The 11,467-nt window shown below is 36.3% G+C and overlaps 2 protein-coding genes across 2 annotated transcripts in view; one reads left to right on the top strand and one right to left on the bottom strand.

Moving 5' to 3' along the window:
* LOC122246925 (BOS complex subunit NOMO1) lies at positions 1–9,710 on the top strand. The gene is made up of 12 exons (XM_043005762.2): positions 1–406; positions 1,591–1,690; positions 1,911–2,039; positions 2,666–2,845; positions 3,221–3,374; positions 3,622–3,848; positions 4,483–4,651; positions 6,217–6,349; positions 6,498–6,644; positions 6,879–8,147; positions 8,349–8,520; positions 8,643–9,710. Exons 1-12 carry the CDS (start codon positions 264–266, stop codon positions 9,291–9,293), a joined length of 3,474 nt encoding a protein of 1,157 aa, XP_042861696.2. The 5' UTR covers positions 1–263; the 3' UTR covers positions 9,294–9,710.
* Positions 9,711–9,902: 192 nt separating this feature from the next.
* The window catches only part of nonC (serine/threonine-protein kinase Smg1), a 28,758-nt gene continuing 27,193 nt past the window's right edge, over positions 9,903–11,467 (bottom strand). The window contains exons 64-66 of the mRNA XM_086547573.1: positions 11,256–11,459; positions 10,735–10,841; positions 9,903–10,301 (exon numbers count right to left, since the gene is read on the bottom strand). Of these exons, the coding sequence (XP_086403699.1) occupies positions 10,224–10,301; positions 10,735–10,841; positions 11,256–11,459 (389 nt within the window). The 3' untranslated portion in view covers positions 9,903–10,223. The remainder of the gene's footprint in view (positions 10,302–10,734; positions 10,842–11,255; positions 11,460–11,467) is intronic.

Here is an 11,467-nt window from a genome sequence, read left to right as displayed (position 1 = left end):
TTTATCTTGGATAACATCTTTGACAAATATCTGTAATCGAGCTGAAATAGGGGTATCCGTTTCCAACTGAAATGGATTTTTAACATCAATGGAATATTATCAACGAACATACATATTATGTTAGGAAAAGTATAATACCTACAATTATTATTTTTATTACAAAATCCACATTACAATCCTCTGAATAGTTTAAATGATTAAAAAAACTATACTTGGAACCGTTTCCGACTGAAAATCCCCACCGGATCGTCTGCACCGTGAAGATGACCGGACGCCGTGTTTTGTTTTCATTTTTGTTCATTTTATCGGTATTTGCGGGTCCCTGCCTGGCCAACGATGTCCTAGGATGCGGGGGATATGTCAGGAGTGATTTCGAGATCAACTACTCCCAAGTAGGGATTAAACTGTAAGTATAAATGGCGATATAAGAGCCGGGTATTGCCGTAGCTGTCACCGATGGCGTTTACTTCTGACGGAAAGATCTGTTCACTTTCCTTCTGTGCATTACTAAGCTCTTATTATCCTAGATTTACTTTTCGTTATATTGTGTTCTTATATATTTGATGGTTTCTTCATTCGGATTAGGAGGAACTCTAATTCGGATAGAGTTAGTCCATTAAATAATTTAATTCAACATCAAGGCATCCTGTGCTGCCCGTTCGGCTTTTGGGATGATAGGCCTACTAATGCGAAACTTTCCTTTAGGAGATGTAATTTTTGTTTGGGAGTTCGGTCAGTCTTTGCGCCTCAGCCAAAGTGACAAATGTTTTCTTTTGAAATTCAGGAAATTGTGCAGTGTGGAAGCACTTCATATATAGTTGTGTGACACGCCTCATGTCACTCTTTGATAGGATGCTTACACGAGTAACGACAAGCTAGATTTAGGACTTACCATTGTGTACTGTCTTTACAACCAAAGTCCTGTGTATGCTGGTCTTTGAGATGTGGGTTTTATCATTAAAAAAAAAGATTAAAGATTACCCTGTATCCACTACGCCTGAATCACCGATGGGAATCTAAGCATCGGAGTCGCAAGGCTGAGTAAGCAATGTGCTGAGGCGAAATGCAGTGAACCTTAGTCCACAGACTATGGATATTCAGTTATTAGTTATAGCATTAGCAATACAATAATAAAGCACATTTTTTGTCAAATGATGTCAGTCTTGTAGAAAAATTACTTGAAGACATGAAATAATGGTTGGGCATATGGCTGTAGGCGAATCTCGGAAAGTTTATCTTACCTCTCTCACCCAGTAAACATGAACTATGCATTATGTTGGTACCGTTTATATCTTCTTTATATAAATTTTGTCGCATCAGTTTACTATATGAAGGAGAAATGTTATTAGAAAGATCAATGAAATTTTAAAAGAAATGTTAACACCACTTTCCATTTTCATTGAGCATACACCAACAAAACGGTGTTACTGCATACCAGTTCCCAATAAACTGTCACCAAATATTACAGTAACTGTGAATTTTAAATAATCTTCATGGTATAGTGGAAGAATGATATATATCATGATTATAAGTAAATCCTGTTTCACTTTAGTAAAGATGGTAATGGTAGTAATAATTGTTATTTTCTAGGTTCACAAAACAAGGTAACCTGAAATACGAAACAGAATGTGCACCTAACAATGGATATTACTTCATACCCTTGTATGATAAAGGCAATTACATTGTCAAGGTAAGAACTCTTTTTGTGTTGATGAATTTATTTGATGTATTTTGATATTTTGAGTTTTTTGTAATTAGAACAAGTCTAAAATTTAGAATGTATTGACTGAAATCTTATATTAAATATGTCTTATGATTAATTATATGTACAGATTTTCTTGTATAGGGAAAAAAAATACTGTACATCTCTCTATATATAATGTGCATGTTCTCATTCTTGTTATTTCCAGGTTTCTCCTCCTCCTGGCTGGAGTTTTGAGCCAGAGGAAGTATCCCTAAAGGTTGATGGTGAAACTGATGCTTGCAGTTTAGGACAGGATATAAATTTCCATTTCCAAGGGTTTGCTGTCATTGGAAAGGTGAGCAGTTTCTGTTGATGATTTTTGTAGATTTTTGTAGATTTTGATAAACATCAAGGTCCACAGAGTTCAAAATCGTAAATATATATTTTATTCACAGAGTTCTTAAATCTGGTAATCTTTTAAGTAGGTTTTCTTCAGATTTTGGTTGCCTAAAAAGGATTTGATATATACATTTTTTACCATTAGAGCTAATCAAAAGAGCACCCAAAATATGAATAAAGGGGAGAATTTTATTTCACTTAGAGTCTATTCTCTGATTGTTTGTTGGAAAGGGTGCAACTACATTTTGGTAGTGCAATGGTAAAAGTTAATTGTCCTGTGATATTGGTCCAGTGAATTTGCAAGCCCCAGACATTCTGTAGTAATTTTACTTATCCATGTGTTGTTACAAAGATGAATGAGACCATTATGCACAGATGCCATCTACTTCACAATTAAAGATGTAATCTTTCTCATTCTTATCAAAATCTAGATTTTGGTCAATCAAGTAGCCATATTTTATACCAGCAAATGCAGTGAATACACAGCCTTGTTCACTCATGAGATATTTGTGCATTTCTTTCTGCAGTAGGTAAATCTTATCTTTTAAACACTTTTATTTATACTTCTTTCTATTTCCATAGGTTGTGAGCATTGGCAGTGACTCTGGCCCTGAGGGAGTGACAGTATCCCTTTATAAGGATGACTCACATATCCAAACAACGAAGACTGCTGCTGATGGCTCGTATGTGTTCACACCCCTGTCATCTGGAATATACACAGTGGTAGCAAGTCACCCTACCTGGACACTACTCATTGACAGCGTAAGTTTATGCAATTTATGGATTTTTTTTATATATGTTATTAATTATTCTCTTTCAGTTAGTACATGTAATGTGCTCGTGTGTGTGCATGCGTGTGTGTGTGCGTGCGTGCGTGTTTTTATTTTTGATTGTTTGTAGGTTATGTATGTTTCTATTTATTTCTAAAGTTATGGGGTTTTATTTATCTTCATTCACACTGATTTATGATAGTTTCAATATTACTATATTTATGAATTGCATACATCTTATTACATGTAAGAGGTCTTAAAGCGTGTGGTCCTTTGTTTCTATGTATAGGCATTATATTTAAGAATGAATGTTCAGCAAATGATCTTGAAACTTTCAATGTAATTTTTACCTTTATTATTCATTCAGGTAACAGTAGAAGTTGCCGATGAGAATGGAGATGCTGGTTCATCCCTAGTTGTTGGTGGATACTCTCTCAAGGGGAGTGTGATGTCAGATGGACAGCCCACTCCAGGCGTCAGCTTTGTGTTCCACTCTAAAGAAAACCCAGCTGTTACTCCAAGTAATTAGAACTAATTCCCTTTTTCATGTTGTTTTATACATATGTTCAGAAAGGTTGTTATTATTTTAATCTTTGTTAATTGAATATTCTAAAGAGGTTCAGTCATTATTCCTATAGTGATTGGAATCTTGAGTTTCAGATGTATAAACTTATCGCATGATTATTTAATTGTTTCAGTATTTCCACCCTCCTTCCTTCCCTATCTCTCTCTTTCTCTCTCTCTAAAACCTGATTTTCACCTACACAGAATGCATCTCCGGCAGTCCAAAAGGGTACGAGAATGTGATCGGAGTGCCAGTAGTGTGCCATGTAGTGTCTGACGAGAAGGGTGTCTTCCTCTTTGGTTCTGTCTCCCCTGGCACATACATCCTCAAACCTTTCTTCCAGTCTGACACCACCAAGTATGAAGTGACACCTGATAAGCAGGAGATTATTGTGGGTCATGAAGATATCACTCTTCAGCAGCCCTTCAAGGTAATGATAGGTTATAGATTTGTGTTGCTATCCATTTAGCCATACTGTATGCACAGTTTATAACAAGTCTTTTGCTCTGTATAAGAATGTTGAAAATTGGTAACATACAAAATAAGAAGATTTTAAGGCAGCAGCACTTTAGAGAGGATGTAAAAAATCTTAACATGTATCAAAATGATCACAGTCAAGGAGAATGTCATTGCTGGATGAAACCTGCTCATTATGTCCTTGTCATATATATTTGCTACAAGACATTTGTGTTATATATTTAACATCATTACACAGAAGAACAGGTCTGTGAATACACATTGTGATGAAATGGATAATAACATGAACATTATATATGAACTAGTCAGTAACTTATCATTGGGAAAGAATGTTGCTTCTTTGCCAATTTAGCTTGTGGTGACTATTGAGTATAGTGTGCATGCTTTGTCATTTACTTGTTTTCTTCTGATAGTTTATAAGTGCACCTGAATGTTACACAGGTTATAGGTTATGTTGTTTCAAAACGGGTTATGATGTGAAGAAGTGGCTGTTATAATTTGGGTGTTTTTGAAAGCACTTAGGAAGTAAAAGAATTTTCAAAGAACTCAATGTAACTTCATATTTTTCCAAAAACTTTTAACTCTAGGTTGAAGGCTTCAGTATCAGTGGAGTTGTAAGGAAATCAGCTGGTGAGGAACCTGTTGTTGAAGCAAAGGTCGTTTTGGACAAGACTCGCTCTGCCACGACAGACACTAATGGACGTTACACCTTCCAGAATGTACAATCTGGGAAACATAAGATAAAGGTTACAACAGGTAAGATGATTTAAGAGTATGCCATTAACCCATTGTGGACGGGGGATAGATTTGCTTGCCAGGTCTCCAGGATGGATTTTATTTCAGAGTGAGACAGCTTCACACAACATACCTTTACTTTTTCCACTCTCTTTTAGTCACTTATTACAAAGCTAGAGAAATTTTTACATTTTACTTTTTTTGCATTTTCCTGTATTCAGAGACATATCTGTCACATCACAGGCTCCATCAATGCAGTTTACTAAAATTGTAGTTTAGGGTCCATATCAGCTCATTATTTTCTTTATATTCTGTGTTATAGAAGTACTGCTCTTTTATGGGAGGACAAAAAGCAACTCTTTATGGGAGGACAAAAAGTAACCTGTGCTTATGACTGTGAATGCCACAATGAAACGTATCCCTACTGGTACTGGGCAAATTGTAGACACTGGGCATGGTTTGAGTCACCTTGTTCTGCTTGCACATCCTTCATCGACTGTGCTTTAGAGCAAGAGGTTGGCAAAATGTTGTGTGCCATCTCTCTATAAAGATATTGCTTGCTAGAGACCATGGATGGGTGCCATTAAAGGCTCTCTCTCGCTAGAAGAAAATGGTGCCATCTAGGGTTTGGATATTAGGTGAAACCCATTTTGCTGAATATTACAGCAGTTATAGTAATTATGACTGCATTTGTCATCATCACTCATTCATTCTTCATAGTACAATAAAATAACACTGTGATCCAAAATCCCTGAACATTATGTATGTCATGATGCCCATCTTCAGGCCAGAGCTCCTGTGTCATGTCTGTTATGACACCCGTACGCAATAGGTTAACATGTTAACCCATTCGCGCTGGATGACGTGCTTACACGTTTCATGGTTTTTGCGTCAGACGCCAGTGACGAGATATCTGGGCAAAGCCGGCGCTTAGGGTGAGTGAGTGGGCAGCCCAAGCTCGCGGCTTGTGCGCCCGAGAATCTCAAAGCGTAAGGATTATGCGTTCGAAAACCCTGGCATTACGACCATTCAAAGCTGGAATCGCCCCGGCATGAATGGGTTAATGACTGATAATGTGATATCACATCATGGTTTGGCAGGTCTTTTTGCCAGGGATGCCGTGTCACATCATGGCTTTTAGTATGGCCAGCAGACTGGGTGATTGTACACATAGCTGGCTCCTGCCTCAGCAGGTGAATAACCTAGGGTGTGGGCCTGCACATTTTAAAATACCTAGGCATTGTGTCCAAGCAGAGCCCTGGGTGTTATCAGGTTAATGTTTTCATTAATTATTACAACATAGAATGAGTAATAATGAAACTACTGATGCTATGATACTAAAACATACTTTCAGGATTATAGTGTTGTAACTAACTTTGTCAGTGCTAGGATTCAACCTACTGTTTGTGCTACAAGTCTTTTTACATAATGATAAATTATATGAAAATTGTCAATGTGAAAATCAGAAAATTAAAATATTAATCAGTGACTTCATGATAGTACCATCAAATGTTCTGCATTTTGGTAAGGATGACAATCATAGATGAATGGATGGATGTGGTAATAAGATGATATATTTTTTCCAGACAAATTTGAATTCGATGAAACAGTTGTGAGTGTTAGTCCACAGCGACCAACTGTAGCAGATATCGTGGCAACAAGATATCAAGTCTGTTTCTTTGTCAATGTAGAGAAGACTGCAACACATTCTGGACCTTGGTAAAAAAAAATAATAATAAAAAAATTCACTTGGTCTTTATATTGATATAAAAACATGATATTTTCTTAGTTTGTTGGTGATTTGGATGTATACATTACAGTTCACAATTCTGCTCTTCTGTTACATATTATCTTTTGTTTACTCTAGGACCATAGAGACTGTCAATGCCAATGACCCAAATATTCGGAAGCAGTTGCAAACAGATACCGAAGGACAAGGATGCATTTACCTTCCAGCTGGCATGTACACAGCTTCCATCAAGTTATCTTCTGCTGCTGATGAAGCAGGCATGAGGTAAAGTGCGATTTAGAATTAGAATAATTCTACTAATGTTACTGCCACTGCCAGAATTTAGGAATATGTGATATCCACCAGAATATGTATTTGAATTTGCTCTTACCGGAAATTACAATGATAAATGATGTACTAACCAGTTTGTCAGTAGCTTGGTTAAAACTAGTTGGGTTAATTCAAGAAAACTCACTTGTGTTTTTCTTTTGCAATAAGTAAATTAATTTTTCTTTACAGATTTGGTCCTGTTGAACATGTCTTCACTGTAACTTCTGAGCCAGTCAGTGATCTGGTCTTTTCACAGTTTCTTGGTGAAGTGACAGGAAAAGTGTCTTGCCTGGAAAAATGCCCAGATCTAACGTTGGTACTCAGACCATCTCGAGCAGCTTCTGGAGCACCACAGACTACTGTAGCTTCAGATGGAAAGTTTGTTTTTAAGGATATTGTCCCTGGCTCATACCAGTTAAGCATTCAGAAAGATGATTGGTGCTGGAAGCATAAAGTTCTGCCAGTAACAATCAACACCCAAAATATTGAGGTGTCACTTGAACAAGTAGGGTATCAGCTGACTGTTGCCTCCTCTCATGAAACAACACTGAGTTACAGTACCAGTACTGGGGCAACAGGAACTGTGGTTGCTCAGAAGGGCAACACAATAGTATGTGTTTCAGCACCAGGTGTTTATACATTCACACCTGTTGGATGCCACAAATTTGGTACATCTCAAATTCAGTGGGACACTGCTTCTCCAAAGCTGATTTCATTGTCAGCCACTAAACATCAGCTGACTGGAGCAATTAAAGCAAGCGAGGCGGCTTCTTTCACTGTTGGGGTTAAGTCTGGAGGCCAGGTTAATATTCTTGGTCCTCTAAATCCATCACCTGAAGACCCAAATCTATATGTGTTTGAACACTGGGTTCAAGAAGGTGATACCATTGTGCTCACACCAGGCTCACCATCCAATTTGTATCAGTATGAACCATCTTCTCACACAGTTACAATGCCAGCAGATTGTGTTCTGGATGCAGTAACTTTCAAGGCTGAGCGTGCTCTGTTTATCTATGGCCGTGTTACCCCTCCTTTGGGTGGTGTGACTATAAATGTAGAAGGGAATGGTGAAGTTCACACATACACTACTGATGCTGATGGAAAATATACAGCTGGTCCACTGGATAATTCTGTTCAGTATAGTGTGTCAGCTGAAAAGAAGGGATATGTCATGAATGCCTTGAAGGAAAAAGGTCACTTTGAAGCTTACAAACTGGCTGAAGTAATTGTTGAAGTAAAAGATGAAAATGGAACCCCTCTACCTGGTGTGCTGATCTCCATGTCAGGTGGAAAGAGCTATCGACAAAATAGCTTGACCGAGAACGATGGCACTATTGCTTTCCTCTCTCTAACTCCTGGCGACTACTTCCTTAGACCGATGATGAAAGAATACAATTTTGATCCTCCATCAAAAATGGTGACTGTTGATGAGGGAGCAACCATCATGGTTGGCATTAGGTAAGATATTGATATAGTGATTAAATGATTTTGCATTATCAATCAAATTGATGAATTGTTTTGACAAAATACATTTGAATTTAGCCCCATCAGACAAACAAGTATTCTGTAATTTAGATTAATTTTAGTTGGCCAGTTTGAATATTGCTACATACTTCCCTATTGATGTGCTTATATGTAATCATGCTCAACACTTTGCAGTGGTATTCGAATGGCTTATAGCATCTATGGTCAGACTGCTTCACTAAGTGGAGAACCAGAGACAGATGTTGTGGTTGAAGCAGTTGGCAAAGGTAGTGAATGTGAACAGTATCAAGAAGAAGCCGTGTCTGACAATCAGGGAGCTTTTAGAATACGAGGATTACTTCCCAAGGTAGGAAGGTTAATCTACTTTGTTTAAGGACTGACCTAAACATACATTGGTATTCTTTTCTATATTGTTTAATTGTATGCACTTTCAAGTTATGATTAATATCAAATTGAATTCTTTTTCAGTGCCAGTATGATTTGAGATTGAAAGTGGGTAGTGGAATAAATCAACATGTACAGAGGACCCTACCAGCATCTCGCACAGTCCATACTGACAATGCTGATATTCGTGACTTGAAGCTCATTGTCTTGAGGCCATTCACACAAATGGATGTTGCTGCTAAAGTCAACACAGATCCGCAACACCTCTCCTCTCTTGTGGCAAGACTTTACCGTGAAGACCTCCCAGATTCTCCTATACACACTGTGAAGCTGGGTCTTCATCCATACTTCTTGCTGCCGCCAATGACTGCTGACAAGCGTACTTATTTCCTACGCTTGGACTCTAATCTTCCTACTTCTCAGTACGACTATTCATCGCCAGAAATTACCTTTGTTGCTGATTCAGCCTTCAAGCACCTGAATCTCAATTTCCAGCCAACTTTGAGGAGCGTGGATGCAGAGTTAAATCAGGGAACTGTTTTAGGATTTGTGATGGCTATATTAGTAGTGGCTGCAGCATTTAATTACAATAGACTTGGTCCTTTTATGGAGAGGGCTTCAGATATATTAAGAAGTTTTGCAGCACCAAGATCTACCCAGAAGTTCTCAAGTTCTTCTTCAGATATACCAATTATTGAAGCAGTTAGGAAGAAGGTGAAATCCAGAAAAATTTAAGAGCTGTGATATGTATGGAAGTCAAGTAAAGAACTAGTTTTGAATGAAAAGACATTAAGACTATGGGTAATGTATTGTTAAAACCTAAAGGAGCTTTTGATATTTGATATTGATCCTTGTTAATATGGTATGAGTGTGTGTGTCCTTACAAAAGGTAAATAGATTTTTAAATAATTATGATTTGGTCCGTTTGTATTTTCATCCTGATATTGCAGTGTACCATTCCATCTCGGAAATTAAAGTTTTCTCTGTGTAATATATTTAATGGAATTACAATTAAATAAATATGAGGCACAAGAGAAAAAAAAACAAGCCTCATTTGCACAAGTTTTGTATATTTGTTTTCATTTTTTTTCTCGTTATTGTAGTACTTGTTGTAATAATTGTTTTACTTTTTGAGAAAAAAAAAAATGCTTATTTGGTTTTTCATTACCATTATCATCCTTTACAAAAAAGAAAATATACATGTGCTGTGTATGTAAAGGCAAATTATATGGAATTTTGACAAGTTTGTTCTTAGCCGAATTAGCTACTATAGACATTTACTTTATAGACCAACATGCCTTCAGATGTATTGTTATATTTAATGGTTGTCATGAAAACCATATCTGATGTGACAAAGCATATTATATTTAAAATAAAATTTTCATTTGAATTAATACACAATTAATATGTAAACAAACTATAAATGCAAGGAATAGACCATATATTTATTAATTATATATGAATTGGGCAATAAACAATTCTAATGAACAACACAGTGCATTAGACATTTAGGAAATCTGCTTTCACATTCAAAGTATCACAGAATAAGTGAGAATTGAATCACCAGGCAGAAGAAAAAGTGATGGTACCAAATTAGTCATAATTGTACACTGAAGACATGGGCGACAACAAACTATTTCAAAATAGTATTCTTTTCTTGGTTCTTTACACCCATGGTGTCCATCCTTCGTACAAGGTTGCCAAGTTATCCAAGTTTGTGGCTTCCCTGATGGTGTAGTCCACCTAGAATAAATAAAATAAAGAACACATTTTAACAAAATGGTGCTAGTGTTATTCATAGTCGTTGTTTAATATTTCATAATTTTCATTATACAATTGCAAGAATTTGTGTACAAATGGGGAGAAAATATTAGACATATATGATTTAAAGGACTGAAGATGAATGATTGCAGGATTTATAAATACTGGGTAAATTAATTAACTAATAAAAATCAGAAAATCAGAAAAATTGTTTTTCTCATCTGATTATATAGCATAATTATGACAAGAAGAAAATGAAGGGATAGCAATAAAGCTTCAAATTCCAGAGATAAATAAATATGTTATTTAATTATGAAAACACCAAGTTATTCACCATACAAAAATCTTTATATCATTGCAAGATTTGAAATGTCTAGTGGGCCATGAATCCACACGCCAACAAAATTTTAGTTACCTGTTCCGCCACTGACGCTCTTCTCGAGGGCTCAAGGTCCCTCCCTTCTAGTTTAACTTTCACACGACGCCAAACATTAAGAGCATACGCATTGTGCTCTTGGACAACTGTAAACAAATTTCAAGAATTTGGTGAAAAATTTATAAGACATATATTTATAATTTCATAGTCATTGCCTAAAAAGTAATTTTGAGAATAACTTTCACTGCATTTTAATGTTACTATGAAACTCATTTCTTCATCCAATCAATCAAATGACATCATAAAATCAGTTCACAATATCATTAACTTTTCCTTTTTGAACCCTCTATTGCCTCTATTGAAAAAGATAACCATGTTATAGCTGGTAGTTTCTTTACTGGATCCAAGTTGAAGCTCATCTTTATATATATATATATATATATATATATATATATATATTATATATATATATATATATATATATATATATATATATATATATATAACAGTTAAATGGATTAGGATAAATACCATACATGTTGAACCAATTCACAACTCACCTTTTCCTGTAAGTGGATGCCTTTTTACCTTCATCCTGGAATCGGGAGTGAAAGTTTTGGAAGGTGACATGACAACGCTTGACTGCCGCAATAATGGGGGCCTTCGAGACTCTCCATTGGTCTCTTTTAGGGCTTCTACTTCTTCCTGTGCTTCCTCTACAACACACTGATTGCCAAATTCTACCAATTTGTCATAGATGGTACCTGGAAAA

This window comes from Penaeus japonicus, unplaced genomic scaffold, assembly GCF_977035675.1.
Source record: "Penaeus japonicus unplaced genomic scaffold, GWHDUDI00000001_assembly GWHDUDI00000019, whole genome shotgun sequence".
Classification (NCBI taxonomy): domain Eukaryota; kingdom Metazoa; phylum Arthropoda; class Malacostraca; order Decapoda; family Penaeidae; genus Penaeus; species Penaeus japonicus.
This window is presented reverse-complemented; position numbering and strand designations above follow the sequence as displayed.